This window comes from Scleropages formosus, chromosome 1 (genome assembly GCF_900964775.1).
Source record: "Scleropages formosus chromosome 1, fSclFor1.1, whole genome shotgun sequence".
Lineage (NCBI taxonomy): Eukaryota > Metazoa > Chordata > Actinopteri > Osteoglossiformes > Osteoglossidae > Scleropages > Scleropages formosus.
In genome coordinates, this window is record NC_041806.1 from 32,318,359 (window position 1) to 32,339,383 (window position 21,025).

At 40.9% G+C, this 21,025-nt stretch overlaps 1 protein-coding gene across 1 annotated transcript; it reads right to left on the bottom strand.

Moving 5' to 3' along the window:
• Positions 1 to 1,409: 1,409 nt before the first annotated feature.
• LOC108924053 (serine/threonine-protein kinase PDIK1L) lies at positions 1,410 to 4,107 on the bottom strand. The gene is made up of 4 exons (XM_018735165.1): positions 3,980 to 4,107; positions 2,919 to 3,609; positions 2,301 to 2,526; positions 1,410 to 1,837 (listed from the first exon to the last, which is right to left on the bottom strand). Exons 2-4 carry the CDS (start codon positions 3,552 to 3,554, stop codon positions 1,605 to 1,607), a joined length of 1,095 nt encoding a protein of 364 aa, XP_018590681.1. The 5' UTR covers positions 3,555 to 3,609; positions 3,980 to 4,107; the 3' UTR covers positions 1,410 to 1,604.
• Positions 4,108 to 21,025: the final 16,918 nt, after the last annotated feature.

Genomic DNA, 21,025 nt, shown 5'->3' on the forward strand with positions numbered 1-21,025 from the left:
ACTCCAGATAAGTGGAATAGCATGATCAAATGAATATTCCATTAACTATTGCCTTACAAAAACATGAGGAGCACATGATATGGGCGGCACGGTGGCACAGCGAGTAGCACTACTGTCTCACAGCACCTGGGTGGTGTGAGAGGACGTGGGTCCGATCCCTGCTCAATATGTGTGGAGTTTGCATGTTCTCCCTGTGTCTGTGTGGGTTTCCTCCCACAGTCCAAAGACATGCTGTTCAGATTCACCCATAGTGTGTGAGTGAAAGAGAGTGTGTTTCACTGATGTATGGATGAGTGACCCATTGTAAGTAGTGTATCTAGCAGTATAAGTCACCTTGGTGAATAAGGTGTGTGGGCTGTTAACACTACAGAGTTCATTGGAAGTTGCTTTGAAGAAAAGCATCTGCTAAATAAGTAAATGTAATATGAACCTTTTGAAAGGAGGCATTTTTATTCATTTGTATTTTAATATTTTGAAGATTAATCAAAGACTTATGAATGGACAGATAAAGCAGTTGTCTTCAGACACTGCCTTCTTTTGGCACAGGGAAACTGTCTTACAACAGAACCTGAAATAAAGCTGCAGTACCCCTAATTCCATAAAATTGACATGTGGAAGACCACTTTTGTGGTTTACCTTATTTCAGATTTTACAAATGCACACAATACATTTTACGTAGGCTGTAGTTTGTTTTAGAAGTCTGTAACCTTAAACCTGGAGCAGCACCTTTGGGCCTTAATATTCCATGCTGATTGGTTCTGCGCAGCTTGCATTTGATTTAAAATCCACTTTTCCCTGTACTTGTTACTCCAAGTATTCATCTGTCCTAGCTGTTACTGATGGCCTGACCTAGCTGTCAGGAGAAAGGTCTAAGAGATTGTATCTGCAAAGGGTCCAGGGGCTCTGGGTATATGCAAGGTTTAATTTGCAATTCAGCAGAGCGTAGAGGAAAAGGGCAAAGGTCCACTGCGGTGGAAATGTCACAAATGTGATTCATCTCAAAGGCACTCGGGGTATTATTCAGAGGGGAGCTGGAAGATCACAGCCCCCACTTACACTCCTGTAATCTTACTTTATGCCATTGACCACTGACTTAACCTGGGCTATTGTGTATTCATTGTATTATCTACACAATCTTTCTTCCCATGTAGATGTAAATCAACAATGACTGCAGCAGTCATTGTAAATGCAAACTGTGTGCCAATCTCACAGCTGTCACCTAGGTCAATCACCTTAAGAGTTTATATAAATTATCACTAAGTCACTTGGACTAACACTGACTTCTCATATGACTGAATTATTTAACTCATTTAATTACTCCAATTTATTTAAAGCAAAATTAATTTTAATGTCAAAACTACTCACTAATACCCTGCAGTAATTATTGAAGCTACTGCAATAATTCGCTCTGGAGAACAAATGTTCAGGAGGGAGAAGAGGGAAAATAGGAACCACTATCATATTTCAGGATACTGGCATGAAACACATACCTTAAGATTTATTAAACATATAAAAATATATAGCTTAAAAACATAAGACAATGAATAATGGTGACACCTCCACGGGTTGCTATGTCTGAGAACCCCTCTGCTAAGCATGGGCTCTCACTGAGAGGTGGTGGCATGGAGCACCCTGTCTTTGAGCTGTGGAGCTGCAGGGCGCGCATCGGGATCTGAGGCCAGCATGTCCAGCAGCAGAGCACAGAGCTGCTGAGATGGCGGGGGCAACAGAGGAGGGGTCCGTCTAGCTTTCATAGGGATGGACAGCTGCAGGTCGGGGTTCTCACTCAGGGCCTCTCCTAACGGGACTAGCCAGCGTCCCCGGCACACATATGCTCCTGTGGCAGCGAGAAGAAATTTTGTTAATTTAAACATGTAAACGCAGCAAAGTACCATTTATTTTTCCATTTCCGCTGGGTCATCCTCCAGATTAGAGCCTCTCTCGCACCACTGCACTTCACAGCAATTTTGCCATAAAAGTGGGATTTCACTGCTGTTGGCATAACTTGATGACATGTTGTACCCCCAGGTTGGCCTTAAACCATTTCAAATGAGGGGGAAAGTACTGAGGGTGACAAGGTGCTCAAATGTAATCCAATTAAACACCAGATAAAGACCACTTGATATGTACAGGAAGGGCCTTACTTACTGTATTTCACTGATAAAGGAAAAGCTCTGCAATTTTTAGCTGTTACTGTGCCCTTTCCTTTTGTACAGTGTTAGAAATTCAAACTCCAACCAAAATATGAACTTTGAACTCTGTGAATCCAATTCGCTTGTGGCCTGTGGGTGGACACGCACCCAGCTGCTCCTGTGTGGTGCCATCTTCTAGGAACGTGATCCTCTCCAGCACAGCCCAGAAGAGCACTCCCAAGGAGAAGATGTCTGCCTGGGCTGTGTAGCTACGTCCAGCCCACACCTCAGGTGCCATGTAGAAATCTGAGCCACAAGTGGAGGAGAAGTGCTGTCTGACCAGGCCCCCTTCAGACTGGCCGTCGCTCACCTTGCTGAGCCCAAAATCTGCCACCTGTAGCAGAGAAGGGACGGGGGAAGGGACCCACTGTAAATTTGTGGCAGTTTAAGTTTACATGTGTGACAGGGGTTCAACAGTGGTTACAGTGCGTATTCTCGCCATGTACATAAGTAGCTGGATTTTCATTGTAAATGCATAAGGTATAGTTCTTCCTTAAATTAGGACCTTTCAACCTACCTAAACTAATACAGATTAAATCTGCATTACTTGTGGGCAGATTTATAATTTCTATGGCAGTCACTTTGCAGTCTGAAGGATCCTGGTTCAAATAGCAGGTGAGCAAAACAACAAGGTTGAGCTGGCCTTTTTCAACATCCCAAGGGCTGAATGACATTTTTCCACCTGCCTGACCCCTGCAGCCCCTCAGAGTCCACAGATATGGATACCTTGACCACCGGCCCTGCAGGAGTGTTGTGCACCAAGACGTTGTCAGGTTTAAGGTCTCTGTGGGTGATGCGGAGGCCATGGAGGAATTCCACGGCACTGCTCAGCTGCTGGACCACACTGTAATTCAGCTGTGCGTCTGGGGGTCGAGACAGCAAGTAATGGTTCAGGTCCCCCCCATCGCAATACTCCATCACCAGCCACAGGGCACTGCAGGTTCGGGGGAGTGGTTCCGGAGAAGACGGCCTTCTCCGGCGGGACCGGGCTGTTGAGGTTTTCCTCTTTGCCTCCAAACAGGGCCGTGCAACACTGCCTTTGAGAGCGCTCTCCACCAGGTCCAGTGGCAGCCTGCCTGCCTTGAGACGGTGCAAGGTGTTGGGCCCGGTCTGCCGGAAGCAGCAGTACAGGGCAATGACGTTGGGGTGGCTCCTGGCTGTGGCACGCATGGCCCACAGCTCCTGCAAGTACAGCTCGATGCACTCGGGGCTGTGGCACGGAAGACGCTTTATGGCCACTCGCTGGCCACGCACACCCCATGGCCCGTCCTCAGCCACACGGCCCTCAAAGACCACCCCATAGCTGCCACGTCCCACCTCCCTCTCCAGGGTGTACACCTCCTCCATGTGGGTCCCTCTCATTCTTCTACAGGCCTCCCATGTAACACAGACCCTTCACTGGACTCTGATCAGTGGGCTGCCAGAGGGAGACACAATGTTAGCAGATTCCAATGGAGCTCAATTATAAATATACGTCACTTAACTCCCTCTCATACTGGCTGGGCAACCAATGTTTTACACACATACACGATACACATACTATACATACACATGATGCTTATTTTAAACAAACGCACGATACACCATTTCCTTGGTCTGTGTAATTTATATATATTTGTATGATTACGTTACCCAAGCAAGCTTCCTATACTGTAGTAGACAGTTTTATTATTATTGTATTAGCCTAGGAAGCAATAACAACACACCAGCATACAACATGATTTGAGAACATACGATAAACGTCCGTTAGATTCGAATTCAGATACACCAAGGAAAACTAAACCTACCCGCAATCACAACACAACTGTAATAAAGTATCGTCAGCCTGTCGAAAAACCCGCAAGAAACGCAAATTAAACGTCGAACGAAAACAACATAGTGGCACTTCCGCCTAAACTGGAATACGTTTCCAACTTCCCGCTTGGCACGCGTAACAAAAACTCGCTCTCTGATTGGTCCATATTCCGACTGAGCAGGCTATCCGGTTTTTTTTAAATATCGACTTCCTGTTTGTATTACGTCATATTGGTTCTCTGATTGGCTCTCGATCCGATATAACAGTTTTCTCAGTTTTCATTTCCAACTTCCTGCTTGAGTTTTTTTTTTTTTTTTGCTTGAGTTATGTAAGACTAACTTTTTCTCTGATTGGTCTTCTTTTCCCTGACCAGCCTATCATTGACTAGTATGTATTTTCATAAAAGCAGTTTCATATTATTTAGTCGAACGTACAAAGAATTAACCCTTTTATGTAAGAAATGGGTGTACTTTGGGTTTATGTAGCTTTGTGCTAAACTTAGGCTCTGGCTCCTCGCGACCCCACTCTGGGACAAGTTGTTGTTGACATTGGTTGGTTCCATAATGGTTGGTTGTTTGTTCTATGTATGAGTTGTGCCTGAAAGGTGCAAAGAAATTGCTCTGCAAACTTAAGGAACGACTTGTTTTTCTTTATATACTAGTTTATAAATCACGTATTATGAACAACTGGCTTTTGTTTATTAATCATTTTTACTGTCTATACTTTTTATGATTATATATCCCATAGTTTTAATTTGTACCTGTGTGCAGGTGGCTTGAAAGCTGTTCGGAAGCTGTGTTGTACAGGGACTGAATTGTTCCTTTGAAAAACCTGCCACTGGCTGAAGTAACACAAGAGTATAGGCAACTGGCATAGTTATATCATTTTTTTTTTCCCCACCCATAGTGGAAGTAAAATGGCTGAGTAACAGGCTGAAATGCCATGTACTGAACAAAAACACACACACACACACACACACACACTGGCTGAAACCTTGTTATGTAAAAAGAGTATGCGTTTTAAAGCCGTTGTAGTGTTTTTTTTGTAATACAGACCATGTTATACGAGGCTTGAGTGTACACGTACTTTGTACATTCTAGAGGGGATTGTCAATACTGCATGGATTAGTCTTTGACACAGTCCTGAGTACAGGATTTGTGCTCTAGAAAGTAGCTGTATTGCACTAATGAAAACTCACGCAAAAGATGAAACTTATCCATGCAAGGCTAATTGTTTCCTAAGTGTTCCATGGAAAGTGCACCTACAATACACACACACACACACATTTTCAGAACCGCTCGTCCCATACGGGGTCACGGGGAACCGGAGCCTAACCTGGTAACACAGGGCGTAAGGCCAGAGGAGGAGGGGACACACCCAGGACGGGACGCCAGTCCATCGCAAGGCACCCCAAGCGGGACTCGAACCCCAGACCCACCAGAGAGCAGGACTGTGGTCCAACCCACTGCGCCACTGCACCCCCCCGCACCTACAATAATTTCAGTAAATTCATTCATCAGTATCATTAATTTATATTCAATAGTCTAGAGGTCACATCAATATAATCAACAATGAAAATTAATAATCCGTCCATCTATCCATCGTTATCTGCTTGTCTGGTACAGGGTTATGGTGCAAATTAGGTATTTTTAAGTCTTTACTTTATACTATAAAATATTTAATTACAACTTTAATAAATGACAAAGTAAGTATTTTAAATTACCTAATTTAAATATTGAAAAAAATAATTTATGCATAATTCACAGTTTTTTTTTTTTTACAGTTAATATCCCATACCTGTGATGGACTATGAAAGCTTAATGCAGTTTCAGAATGTGGTTTGGCCCTTTTCTTAATTGCATGTAATCATTTCTTAGGTCATTTCCTTTAGAAAAAAATACATGATAAATGTTACAGGCCATTTGAATTAGAGTTAGATTTGACACAATGTGGCTTTACTGGTATACTGTACCATACCTTGACTCATATAACATCTTTCTGCCAGTCTGTGAAATGTACTTTTGTTTACATTGAGTTCTAAGTTGTGTTGGAGAAAAGTATCTGCTAAACATATAGAAATAAATGTAATGTAAACGTATGTTCATACATTGTTCTGTAGTAGTGATTACCATGTATTTTGAATGCCGGGTTTGTATTGAAGGTAATCTGTATAACGACAGCTGTCGTTACCGATGTGTACACTGTGCTGTTCTTATTTCAGATTCGCAGTGCTGTGGAAAAGTATTTGCCCTGAACCCAGTGTTCTATGTTTTTGGAGCTTCTTTGACAATAAATCTGAGATTTTTTGTCAGTCATGGTAGTTTGGGAAGGGAGTCAGAGAGAGAAAAAAATTATACTAGTGTTGTTTATACTGTTTACGTAATTTCTTTGGTGTAAAGCACAATGAAATCTGTAGTCATAGGAGTGAAAAAGTAATTGTCCCCTAATTTTAGTTAACCTCATTAAGGGGATCATAACAATCAGCTGTTAGAATACAGTCAAGCCTGATGTCCAAAGTAATTTTCTTAACGACTTAAACCCTTTCCAGCGAAAGTCAAGTTGGCAAAACAGAGATTCATAGAGGCACATCATGTCATGTTCAAAGAAAATTTCTGAGGACACCTGGAGAAAAATTACTGAAGCCGATCTGTCTAGACAGGATTGCAGTCATTCCTAAGGCTGTGAACCTCAATTGACCTGTGGTCAGAGCCATAATCATCAAATGGAATAAGACTGGAAAAGCGGTGAATGTACTAGGAGTGGTTGTCCTACCAAAATCTCTCCACAAACACGGAGTAGAATCATTAATGAGTTCAAAGAGAACCTTGGAAGAACATCTGAGGAATTGCAGACATTTCTGCATGCAGGTAGTGGACAGAATGATGTAACGTGAGGCCCTGAACAATGCATGTGCAATGATGTTCCACGCCAAAGAAATAACATACAAGCAATTCTCCAATCATATAATAGTAAAACTGGCAAAAAAATCAGATCATATTTAATCTCTCAAAGCTGCAAAAAATAGAGAAAATTGGAAATGGGCCAATACTTCAGGGTCAATATTAATGAACCAATGATAAATGATGTCTTCGGTGGTTTCATTACGTTTGTTTTCAGTTTTCAGTATTTGTATTTTGACCGTTCATATTTTCACAGATGAGCATAAATGTTAAAAAACATATTGTAACATTTTTATGAAAAATCTTACTACTGTAACGCAATGCAGATTTATAATATCTATGAACAAATGCATACAGTTTTTTAATAACAGATTTTTTACAGCAAGCCAAATGAAAATTGCTAAAAATCTGTGAATGGGTGAGTGAGTCAGTGTGTGTGTGGCCATCCTGCAATAGACCCTAGTCCTTTCCAGAATGTTCCCCCATTGCCTTGTGCCCAGTGAGTCAAGGACAGGCTCCAGACCTACATGACCCTAACGGGACAAGCAGTTAATGAAAGCAAGCTTTTTTAAATAAGCCAAATTAAAATCTTGTTAAAAATATTAAATAATTCATAAATGTTGTTAAAATTAATCAATTTACTACAAACAATAGAAATATTTTAAGTAAAACTATGGTGTCCAGACACGTTTCTCAGTACTATTACTTTCGTTCAAATGTCTGTCATAGTCACAGACAAGATTTAAACAGAGTTTGATTCTTCCACAGACCTCTCCAAGAACTTAAGATTAAAGATGAAGAAAAGATGAGCTGGTCTTTTCTTTCTCATGCCTTAAAAATGTCATTGTTTTTTTTTTCTGTAACCCTTATGACACAATGGGTTTTCATTGCTGTAACAGGATCTTGCTGAAAATCTTCAGAAATTTAAAATAAAATGATTAGTCATTTAGAAAGACATTAAAGTGCCTAGGATGATGTTAGGAAAATGTTTGGTAAATCATCATGACTGCCATCATTGCGACTGAAAAGGCCTAAAATTCTCATTACTGTAACAGAAAATTTTCTCCATCAGGTTTGGTTCAAAGTTCATGAGACTGACCCTTCTTTGTACCAGGGTAAGTCAAAATTTTCTCCAGTGATGTTTAATTTTTTATTGTACCCATTTGCATTTGTCTTAATTTCTGTTTCATACTAGATATTACTTACTCTACCTTAGTAGGTAATATCTAGTATGTAATATCTAACTTTGGCAGATTTTAAATGGTTTCACATAGGGCCCAGTGAAAAAAGCAAAGGTCTAGCACCCTAAAGGTTGCAGCTTCACATCTTGTTAGGGGTCCTATTGTAACCTATCAATAACAGCATGGAAAGACTATAAATGTCACAATATCTGTTTTGGAAACATTTTCAGTCTAACAAGGAAAGTATAGACTGTCAGTTGTAATGCATAGCTTTCCACAGATAAGACTTTATACATGCATTTATAGTTATAAACACCTCTTCAGAGCCATCCTCATATTTTAAATCATATCTCTGGATTCCTCTGTATGTTTTTTCGCTTTTCCCGTACACTCATTCAAAATTAACCATTCAAATCAACCTCTGCAAAATGGGCAATAACACAGGGGAGAATTAAATTGGGAGAAATGCTAATGGTCTCTGGCGGAGAATTAGCTGAGCTGTATTACTGTGCCGCCCCATAGCCCAGCGTGAAGGCATTCAGTGATCTGTGTAAATGAGTACCTATTAGTCCTCACCCAGTTACCTGCTGAAAACACACAGACACACACACACACACACACACACACACACACACACACACACACACAGACACACACACACACACACACAAGGCCCCATAAGCAAAGCAGAGTGAAATAAAAGTAAATCCAGTGTGTGTGAAATGCCCTGCTGTTCTCCACATCATACAAATGTGTACTACATGAAATTATTGTCCCTCTTTGCAGGGGAAGAAGAGCTCATCATCTGACACAGCAGAGACGCAATGCGGAGGGGTTCGATTTAAAGTTTCATTTCAGGATCAACTTTTGCCTTTTCTTGGGCACAGGAATAACACCTTCACTATAATGTGCTTTTCTGAAATTAACATTAGGTCGTGGAACTGTCAATTTTTGTAAATTAAATTTGAAGGAAAGTATTTGCTAAGAGTATTTGAATTGCACTGTAGTGGTTAGAGTCACGGCAGCTTTAGGACTCTGGGTTTGAATCCCATCTCCTGCTGTAGTATTCAGAGCAATTCATGAGCATACCATGAACTGCTCTAGTAAAAGGGTCTCCCGCTGTATAGAAGGCTACATAACTGTACATTCCTCAACACCTGTCAGTCACTTTGGTGCAAAGCTATATGAAAGACCTAACACCACAAAGGTACAGGTACCACTCAAAGCTTACAGAACTAAGTGAAGGACTGTTAGACATAAAATACATGCATAATTTAAATAGCAGCTGACTGATCAAAAAATGTCGTGTTCCTGACATGCCGGGGGGAAATTATTGCTTAGTAAGAGAATTTAGTTGAGAAGAACAAGAATGGCAATGCTTCTCCCCCTTAAACTTGTGAAACTGTGATTATTGCTCTGAAGGCTGCTTTGTGCTTATAAGATGCATGCAACTTTTCTAAATTAATTAGGCGTCCAGAATTAATGACCTTTGGCCAGATCTTCACAGCTGATTAGTTTAGGGCTGACATAAAACTCTGCAATGTTGGCTCTGCCAACTCTGTGTCAGCATCAATGGTTTTCATCACCCTCCAGGGCTATAAAAATTGCTGGAATTGATGGAAGGGAGGGTGGATAGATGAAGAGAGAGACAGATGGACAGTCAAATAGACAGAAGAACATAGATAGATAGATAGATAGATAGATAGATAGATAGATAGATAGACACATGCATGCATAGAACTAAGTGTTTTGGGGTCTTGTTTAGGCCCTCTGTTCCACTGTAATTGCATTGTTTTCCACACTTTTTTCCATTGTTTTTCCCATTGATGTATTGATTTATGTAGAAGGCATTCAGTTAAAAACAAGGAGGCGAAACCTTTCCTTCAAAAATATCATAGGAAAAAAATTAAAGGTGATGATAAATTTATTATCTTCAAGAAAGCCATGTGTTTGTATTAATTAACCTTTAAAATACGATTAAATATTTAGGACCTTGCGCAGCCAGTGAAGCATAAACAACATACTGATGCTTGTTATGAGAAAAAAACGCAGGAGGTAAGAAGCAATGCAGAAATAGCTCCTGGACACAAAACGAACAAACTGAACAAACTGGTAGCAGAGACAGTTTCTTGAAAAATGACTCCACATCCAAACAACAGAAATGCACTTCCTTGAGGGCATATGCAACCCAGCCTACAAACTTCAAAACTTCATAAAGCACAAAACACAATTCATCAAGTTTTAACTTCTGTCCCCATCCTGCTCAATTGCAATGTACCATGATATTTTTGTAAATTGTACGCGAAAAGAAATGTTCATAAATAAATGGTTGTATCCTTGTCTCTAGCTTGGCCACCAGGATCACATTTAGCCCGCTTCAAGAAACTATGAGAGACTCAGATATTTGAGAAACAATGTTATCATTTCACCCTACATATTAAAATATATATTCATTCAGAAGAATTTGGTGACATGATGAGAAACATCACATCACACATCATCTGAAACCGCTTGTCCCATACGGGGGTGCGGGGAGCTGGAGCCTAACCCGGCAACACAAGGCAAAAGGCTGGAGAGGGAGAGGACACACTCAGGACGGGACATCGGTCCGTCGCAAGGCACCCCAAGCGGGACTCGAACCCCAGATCTACCAGAGAGCAGGACCCAGGCCAACCCACTGTGCTACCACGCCCCCCAATGAGAAACATCTCGTGCATTTTCAAAGTCAACTTTATTGTCGCTTCCACGATATGTTTAGAACATAGATCAGAGTGAAATAACGTTTTTTCCTAGACCACAGTGTGACATAGAGGACAAAATATATAATGTATACTGTTACTATTATAGTACAATTCACAATAACTAACTAGTAAACTGAAAACACAATGGAATAAAGTGCAGTGCTGTGGTCGGTTCAATAAATAGAAATGTAAACAGATTTTAAAGTGGTAGTGCAAAAAAGTGAGCTTTTTTGTGCAATAATTGTTATGAAAAAGAGAGGCAGTGTAACCTAATGTACGTCGACATGGGTTGTATCAAAGAAATACAGCAGCTATACTTGGGGTGGACACCAATCTAAGTGTGGTTTCAGCAGAGACCGTCAGGGACCTGAGAGGAGAATCTCTGCAGACCTTCTGGAAGTGGCTGGTGTCATTCTGGATGTGGGGGTGTGGGTGCAGAGGTCAGAGTTCAGGATTCTGGTATGTAATGGGTGGTACAGACAGTTCAGGATCTTGACAGCTTCGGGGAAAAAGATGTTGCACTGTCTGGTGGAGCCTGCTCGTATGCTCCTGTATCTCTTCCCAGACAGCAGGAGGGATGTGTGGGGTTGCCCACAATTTTGGAGGCTTTGTGGGCACAGGGGGCATAGTAGATGTCCTGTAGGGAGGGGTGTGGGGTACCAATTATCTCCCTAGCTGTAGTCACTATGTGCTGTATGGTTTTGCGATCAGAGACATTGCAGTTCCCATACGATGCAGTGATACAGCTGGTCAGGCTGCTTTCAGTGGTGCCCCTGTAAAAGATGTGCATAATGTATGGTGGCACACTAGCCCTCCTCAGCCTCCACAGGAAGTATAGGCACTGCTGGGCTTACTTGGGTCAATGACACAGTGTTGGTGGTCCAGGCAAGGTCATCAGTGACATTCATCCCCAGCAGAACCATTGATAGGCAGTGGGGGATGTTGGATATTTAGATTTATTCACATAGCAGACACTTTTCTCCAAAGCAACTTACAATGGATACTACAGTATGTAGGGTTACTAGCCCACACACCTTATTCACCAAGGTGATTTACACTGCTAGATTCACTACTTACAAGGGGTCACTCATCCATATATCAGTGGAACACACTCTTTCTGTGTCACTCACACACTATGGGGGAACCTGAACAGCATGTCTTTGGACTGTGGGATGCACCCAGAGGAAACCCACACACACACACACACACATCAGGGATTGAATCAACATTCTCTCACACCACTGTGCTACTCACTGTGCTACTGTGCCACCAGGTATGTTACTGGATTAAAAATGAACCAGTCAAAATATCTTTCCAATTCAAATTTATTTCAAAAAACACAATCTCAAACTGAAAATATTGGCGACATTGTTTAATTCTCTGCAGATATGGTAAACAAGGGTATACTTTAAAGTGATTTTTTTTTTTTTAGTTTTAAACTGTGGGAGAATCACCAAGGAAATTGGCTTTGGTAATTTACGAGTTGTCCCACCACTTGAGATAGTAATGAAACGCCATCACGCTGAGTGAAGTATGGTAAGGTGAACTGAGAAACGGCCTGATATCCGTGAAAGCCTACTGTCGTCACAGTGGTGTTTCAGGTCTCCAAAGGTGACATGTTCAGATAGTCTGGCCGGAGCCGATTAGTGGTAAGACCTCCTCCAATCGACCCCTCCGCTCTTCACATGAAACTAAGTGCATAATGAGACTCATCACAGCCAGTCAGCAACAGATTTGCAGATGCAGAGTGAAGGATAATCAATTTCCATTTTAATGACCCCAAACCACATGTTAAAACTGGAGTAAAATGGAAAAATGATCAATGCCTATGTATTTAGCAGGCAGTGTAAATGTAGCCCAAGATAAAAGAACGATTAGAGCCCACAGGGTAAGAATGAAGTGATGAAGTTATTGGCGTTTTCAATATGGTATGTGGTCGTGAGTAAAGTTGTTTTGTTGCAATCAGTTGATCCATTTCAGCCTAGAGAGAGTTTCAGTGTGAAAATCCTAGTAAAGAGAAATTATTTTGATTGAGTGCCAAGTCTGAACAAAGATAAAGACACCAACACCATGGATGAAGAGGATTAAGTTGTAAGAGTTAGTTCATGATGGTTTGACACCAATTCCCAAAACTTTGCCAAAACATTTTTGACATGAACGTGTCTCAATGAGTCTCCAAAAAATTAAAATTTATTTTTCTTGCAATTGATATTTTTTTTTTCCCTCTGCAGCTTCATTTTTACATTAGCCGTATAGATGCACAGAAGTACATAAAGCGTACAGAAGCTTCTGAAAGTTCTGCAGCTTTTTCATATTTTGTGTCTGCTGATATAGAGACAGTTGTTGAACAGCAGTTTTCAAGTCACAACCCACATTTTCAAAGGGATTCACGTCTGTGGTTTGGCTGGACCGTTAAGGAATACTGACCTGTTGCTCACTTTGGTAAGGCTGATCTTAGATGTGTCCGAATTGTGTCATCAATTTCTATACTTTTACAATGGGCTTACTGTGCCCCTGGGAAATCATTTTTGCAATGCTTTCCAAACTCTTCCCTCTTAGCAACTATGTTTTGAAGTTCCACCATCAATTCTTTAGTTTTCAAAACAATTTACCAGATCTGATCTGAGTTTCAGCTGGGGAGACCTCACAGACGTCAATAATATTTATTTTCCACTCAGGCAACTGTACACACCTGGAGTCCCAGAAATCACAGTTTGACTTCATTCATGTTTTATGAGAACTCTGAACAAAGCGGGATAACCCAGCCCAGTTTTTGGTTTTTAACACAAAGGGTGAATATTTCTTCTAAAAAAAAAAACATTTTGAAATTGTAGAGTTTCTTATACGAGCAGAAAATAACCCAGTTTTCATGCAGTGCTGCTTGAAAGTAAGTGAACCCTCTATGATGGTAATTATTCTTGAATAAGTATTAAAACAATCTTACAAAATAAGCATATGAGTCACACACCTGATATTACTTACCCGCTTGGTTTAACCAGTGCAACTTGGGTTCACTTATTTTAGTACTTGCACTACTTCTGTGTTTCTACTACACACATGATTTCCTCTAAAGCAACATATGAAACTGGTCATTATACACCTGTTATGTCACATGAGAAAGACTGCTTCACATGAAACAATGATTTCATGGTAAAACTAAGCAACACAGAGGGGTTTACATGCTTTCAAGCAGCACTGTGTATCCTATTCTACAGAGTGATCTGACCATGCAACAGAAGCAGTAATTAATGGGGAGTGAATACTTTCTGAAGGCTCTGAACATATAGTGCTGATAGCGGGAACAGCAGGACCACTCCTGTCGTGTTCTCTGTAGCAGATAAAGAACAACTGCTCAGTATTTAATGCCGGAAACATTCTTACTGCCGCTTCACTAGGGACTCACTCCACCACATGCCCTCCAAAATCAACCAAAAGACAGCGGATTTATTTATAAGCTCATATTAGTGTTCACGGTTTAAAACGACACCTTTAGCCTTTAATAATTAATTCAATTTTCTCTAGTGGGAGTATCGATTTCTGAGCACCAAGGGACAGTAGTGCAAAAAACAAGTGAATCATCCTTTTTTCCCAGTAGACACTTTGGTCATGGCAAGAACCAACAGCTTAAAACTGACAATTGACAGTCTTGGGGCCAAAGAGTCAAAGCGACAGCGAGATCTGTGTGTGTGTGTGTGTGTGTGTGTGTGTGTGTGTGTGTGTTCTGAGGAGAACATTAACATTTACTGTAAAGTGTAACAGTGTGTATGATGTACATGCTCTGTGTCATTAGTCTGTTCCAGGAAGGTGACACCAGCAGTGTGAGCAAGGACTACGACGTCAGTGCTCACAAAGGGTCACGTTCACGACGCACACGGCCATCATGCGTAATGCGCCATCCCTTCTTTTCTCCCCCCTCGCTCTCTCTCGCTTCCTTCCGTCTCTCTATCTGTGTGTGAGGGCTGTAGTAACAATTACAGATAGTGGGGGTTGGGGGGGTGGGGTTGGGGAGTGGGGATGGTGGGGGGGGGGGGGTGGGTCACTATAAGAAGACAGCCCTGCATGACAGCTGGTACTTAGAGGCTGGTACTGAGCCTGAGGATAGGACACTGCTCAAGTGACACAAGCTCCCGACACACACCTGAAGAACACACTTCCCGGCTACAAACACAGGTAGGACACTTCCATCGTTTCCACCAGCTTGCTGTGGTGGGGGGGGGGGTTGGGGGTTGGGGGGTGGGGGATGGGAGCTTGGCATTAATCCATAAAGAGCACTGAAATGTTCACCTTTACCTACAGAAAAACAACAAAACATATTTTTGATATTTGGCAATTTCTTATACTTCAAGTTCTTCAACCCGAAGCTTTTCCGAGTCTCCGATTCTCAGTTTAGACACGCGCTTTTAATTTCACATCACTATCGTTTTGCATATTTTGGCTCCACATTATGACAGTTATCATTTAACCAGAGTTTTTAATCTTCACTTTTAGAGTACTTAGCACGTATTTCCTTTTGTAACCCAATTTTACAAACTGATATATTTCATTTGGGCATGATTGAACTGTATTAATAGAATAACCAAAGACTGGGGTGATAACTGTGATTTACCTTTTTTAGACAATTCCCTGCTATACTCAGCGTTATTTACAGCGTTTTTCACAGTGTTAGCCTGATATTTACAGTGTTTTCAGCGTTATTCACAGTGTTACTCAGTGTTATTTGCAGTATTTACAGTGCTTTTCACGGTGTTACAGTGTTGATCACAGTGTTATTCACATTATTAGTGTTATTTACAGTTTCATTCACATTGTTATTCTCAGTGTTACTCATAGTTCTATTTACAGTGTCATTCACTTTGTTATTCTCAGCATTATTTACACTGCTTTCACGTTGCTACTCAGTGTTATTTACAGTGTTTTCACAGTGTTGGCCACAGTGTTACTCAGAGTGTAATTCAGAGAGAAACATGAAAGAGGAGTATATCTCCTTTCCCATCTTCGCCCCTAAATGTCATCCCTTACTCACTTATTTACTCAGCTGATGTTTGACAAATCCCACGCAAACAACACGTTCAGTGTCTCCCCCGAGAGCCGGAGCCCTCCACAGCTGCAGCCCTCAACACGATGAGCAGAGCGGTCCCCGCAGGCATCTCAGACCACGGAGATGCTCAGAGGCGCACTGCTCAGGTGACCCACGATGGGAAAGGAGTGTCTTTGTGCTGCGCGCCAGCTGCTCCCAACACAAGCTATTTCACATCTAATTAATCGGCTTTTATTGGAAGTTGATGGGACCGTGGGGCGGAAGGCTGGGGGTGGTCATTCGTGGGGTTGCGGAGCATCGGGCGCAGAGCCGCTGTTTTTACGAGAAGCTTCGACGGAGAGGGAGTATCCCCGATGGCCCGGAGCTTAATGAACACCGCGGACCACTGGGCTTCTTTAATTGCTCAGGTTCTGCATTTTCTCTGACGCTGCAGAAACCCTTTTCTAATCCTTTTAGGCTCTATCGGTTAAGCTTTAAACAGAGCGGTAACCTCTGGGGCGTAATTTCATATCGCCTTATCAGCCGAATACCTGCAAGACTGCAAGAGAACCATCCTTCGGGGACCGCAGAGAATGAGTGAAAGAGCCTTGACTCCTAGAAGAGCCAGAACCTCTTCAGCAGTGCAGCTGAACTCTGTATCGCTGTCTTTCTGGATCGAGCACATAGACTCGTGGTGTTTAGTTTTTACACTTGGCAGTTTCGCTTCATATTCTGCTTAGCAGCGATGAGCGCTTCTGACGCTTCTAGGACTGTGTGAAATGTTTTTGCTTTTATCCGCGGATGTTGAGACAGGCGTGCAAGCCGACTCATTTCCTCTCGAAGGTCCTGCAGTTCCGAAGGTGTTAAAGGTTTGTTTTTGTGCAGCGCTAACTGCTGCGAGAGAGAGTGGAACTGAGACAATACACCCCACTTAGAATCAGTATGAAAAGACCATTCATGTATGTCTGCAGGGAAAAAAAAAAAAAAAGATTTTTTGTGACTTTTGACTTGAAATAAAACAGACTGGAAATGTCATAGTACAAACATTAAAACTTACCAAGGCATTCATAAGGTTTTTTTAGAACAACTTTTCTTTAAGATATTTTTTTCCAAACATGTGTGGCACAGCAGTCAGTTCATAAAGTCATTCTGTATCATGGAGCAGAGTGAGCGCCTGTAAAACTGAAATTTTTCATTTGCATTCTTCACGTCAACTTTTCTTGCGCTCTCTAATCGTCTCTAGCTTTGAAAAGCCTCTACGGCAGTTGCGGTTTTTAAATGCTTTGGCATTTTCAACTTGCTACAGCAATTCACGAAGCTGGATTTTTTCTTTGGATACAGCTTAGTTCTGCACTGGTTGAGAGAGGGAAATTAGCAGATGACGCAAAGTTGGATTCATTTACATACATTAATTTGACACTTTTCTCCAAAACAGCTTACAATTGTTTACCCATCTGTACAGCAGAGTAATTTTTTACTGGAGCACTTTGGGTAAACACCTTGCTAAAGGGTACAATGGCACTAAGTGGAATTTGAACCTGCAACCTTCTGGGTCCAAAGGCAGCAGCTCTAACCACAATCCTACCAGCTGCCCCTAGAGAGAATTTAACCATTAGCCATCAAACTCCAGGACTGGGTATCTATACAATGAATTGTGACTGGGAATTCCTTAGTGGTGGAAAATAACGAGCTTTGCCCTTCTGGAGCGGGATTTCATCTCTATATTTGTTATCAGAATAGAAACTGAAAATACAAATAGCCACAAGTGTTGTGACCATGTGGGCCACAGCTAAACTGCTGCTCTTTGGCACAAAGCAAATTAATCCATAGGATCGATAATGCCAGATGTCATGCGCTCAGCTTTGTACTTTCAGTAGTTCTGTCTGATAAATAAGATGCACTGCTGATGTGCCATGGACATTCTCTCATGGTCATCATTGAGAATTATCAGACGTAAAAATAACGGAACCAACCAACCAAAGAGGTAATACTAAAATAATAATAAATCATGGAACGGTATTTAGTTTCATGAATATGAATTTAAGTTACTAACTTGCTCATAATTTCAGTTTACACCTTTTAGTCTGTACCTCCTACATAACATTTATAAAAAATACATTTATGACATTTACAACATATGAGAGGTATGGAATACAACAATTGAGAGCTTTAATTTGAACTGTAATTTTTTTACCTACTAATGAAATTAAGGTTAATTGCATTTTAACACACTTTTTATGTTGTACATTTATGTTAATTTAGAAAGAAGTCAACAAAAGCCAGAATGATGTATATATTTTAAAAAGAAGTGTGTCTTCATACAATAGCCAAGCTGGATTATTGTAAAAGTGCCGATATGCTTCAAATCACCAGAGGTTTTTTGTGTCTTATTTTATCTGGCAGGAGTTCAATGTACAGGAAATTATTATTTTTGAGAAGATGGGATGCAGCGTCCTCCTGTGTGACAATAAGGCTTTCATTTCAAGGATAGAATGTTAAATCAATATGTGAAGCGATAATGCTCTCTCATCTTCATACCATATCCAGTGGGACAAAAAAAAACAACACTCTCGTCGTGTCTTTGGACGCTGTACAATAAAATTCTGGAAAGGGCTTCATGATTTTGCAATGAGAGACTTCATAATTCGTCCAGCTATTGCGTCTGAGGGATGTAACTAAGAATTAGAGATTACGCAGGTAGGGGTTGTTAACAAAGGCAGAGTGGGGGCTCACCGGTAATTCACAACAATTAAGGTAAGTGTGATGTGGTCCCCAAAGATGCGAGCAGAGTAAGCTGTGAGGTTGGGGGGTGTCCTTCGCACCACCAGTGACCAATCGGATTTGAGAAGAAGGGTGGGGTGGAGATCAACCAATGAAACACACTCCATCCGCTGCTCCAAACATCTACCTGTGCAGTTTCCAGCCCACACTCTGCACAAAATATGAAATGTCTAAGGGAGACCAGCTATATACATATGAATATATAAAGAATACTTGAGACAGATGAAGGAAAAAAGGTAAATGACCTGAAAACAAACAAGCTGACCTGGTTAGCACGGAATATTGGGACACTTACATCCAGGTCAGTGTTGACTCTCTGGGAAGGTCTGTTACCCTTATTTATTTATTCATCGATCGATGTTTCTTCCTGGAAACTGTTGAGTTAGGCAAAGGTAGAGCTTTGGGAAATGGATACATTCCCTTAGGGGGCTTAAGATGGCAGAAAACTTGTGATTCACCTAAGCGGCCCTCCCCCATGGCTTCTCTGTCAAGAATTGCATTTTTGAAAAGACCATCTTGACGTAAGCACGACGCTAGATTAGGCAGAGTTCCGTTCATTTCTCTTCTGAGACTGGTTAAGATGGCAACAGCCTTCTTTTTTTTATGTGAAGAAACGAAAGTGCATGAATACATTAACTGGCAGCTGGAAAAGGATACTTTTGAGGACTGTTCAAGCTTCGGGTTGGAATATTCATCCTGCTATACTTTTAATCTTATGTTAACTTCTACTGATTATTTGTCTTCTCCTTAGCGATCAAATTTTCCAGGACACCTATTATTATTTTATGAAATACAGTTGGATCTTTTTGTTCATATTATGTAAAATGGTTATGATGTGTATAATCTCATTATGTGTATTAAAGTAGTAATAATAGTATGTTTCAGTAATTATGGTAATTCTGGAAATAGAGTTTGGATTATTTATTGTACATCTGTAATGCAGACAAAAGTGCTAGACAAAACATTTGCTTTTCCTAATATATTTCCACATAAGCAAATGCCTTTTATTCATTTACCTGACACTGTTCTTTCAGTTAACTTGCAGTTATATGGGTGAGTAATTTTACTGGAGCAGTTTTAGTTTCTTACTCAAGGCTACAGCAGATGGAGGTGGGATTTGAAACTGTGCCCTTAGGGTCCAAAAAGAGTTGCTCTAAACACTACACCACTAGCTGGTCCTTGCATGAATGTTTTTAACAGCTTTTAAAAAGATTTGAAAGGATTAAAAGGAATTTATTGCCTTGTTAAACATGCGGTTGCCATCGAATTGCTGCAAGTCTGATTGGTCTCCATCCCAAAACATGTGCATTTGAAAGTGTGCATTTTGGAAACTGTTATCACAATAAAGACTTGAGACCATGTGTGCCAATGATGACCTGTAAAGAAAGGATTTCCTCACTGACCATAACCTTCTCAGTGAGGATCTTTAAACAGTCTTATTACAGTGGACATATTGTGTACAGCACAAGGTGTCAGTTTAGACTTACATTTACATTTATTCGTTTAGCAGAGACTTTTCTCCAAAGTGATGTACATCTCATAGAACATACAATGTGTACATTACATTAGGAGAATGAGAGACATAGTTGTAGGTGTGAAATTTATATTTACATTTATTCATTTAACAGATGCTTTTGTCCAAAGTGACGTACATCTCAGCAAAAGTACAATGTATGCATTACATTAAGAGAAAGAGACATAGCTGCAGATATGATTTTTAAGTACAATTAGTTTGTTTTTTTCCACAATATGAACCAACGTTCATCACATAAGTACCTGCATTGAACTTGATCAAAATATCCACGATTCCTGATCACCTTCCTAGATATTGATTTTTTTAAACACTGACATTACATTATAGGAGTAGTTGCGTAAAGCTTCATCTGGGAATGATCTTAAAGTTCATGTGCAAGATAATGTTAATGAGTGTTTTTTTATGTTTCTTTTACAGTGGTATAGAAAAGACTAAAGTTAATTGATGTTTTCTATTTTTCATCATAATACATCGTGTTACGTCCACTAGGTGAATTTTGATCATGACAATCGAACAATTGAAATATTTATGCCAAAATGTAGTATTTCTTGGCCCTCTTAGTCCATCAAGAACCCAACAAAAGGTGTAAATCCCGTTTGGCAGGACAAAAAATGTAATTGTTTTCATATTCTCTTGGGAGGAGGAGAAGGGGATCGGGGGAAACTCCTTGGGCAGTTTGAGGAACATTTCCACACTGAACAGAAGCAGATGGAAAGATTAGGAATCTTTGGGTTTCGCCATGCTGGCTTCGTGTAGTTGTGCCTTTTATCTACTCGGTGACTAAATTGCCCTGATGTGACTCCTCTCTTGGCGACCCCAGAACACTGCACTCCCCCAACCCCTGCAGAACCCCTCCTCCTCACCCCCGTTTTCATTTCCTCCTC

Excerpts from the sequence above, each read along its gene's own strand:
- LOC108924053 (XM_018735165.1), bottom strand. The coding sequence starts at position 3,554 with ATGAGAGGGACCCACATGGAGGAGGTGTACACCCTGGAGAGGGAGGTG. Across the intron at positions 2,527-2,918 it reads CTGCAGGGCCGGTGGTCAAG|GTGGCAGATTTTGGGCTCAG; the intron begins GTATCCATATCT and ends TCTCTGCTACAG. Across the intron at positions 1,838-2,300 it reads CACCACACAGGAGCAGCTGG|GAGCATATGTGTGCCGGGGA; the intron begins GTGCGTGTCCAC and ends TCGCTGCCACAG.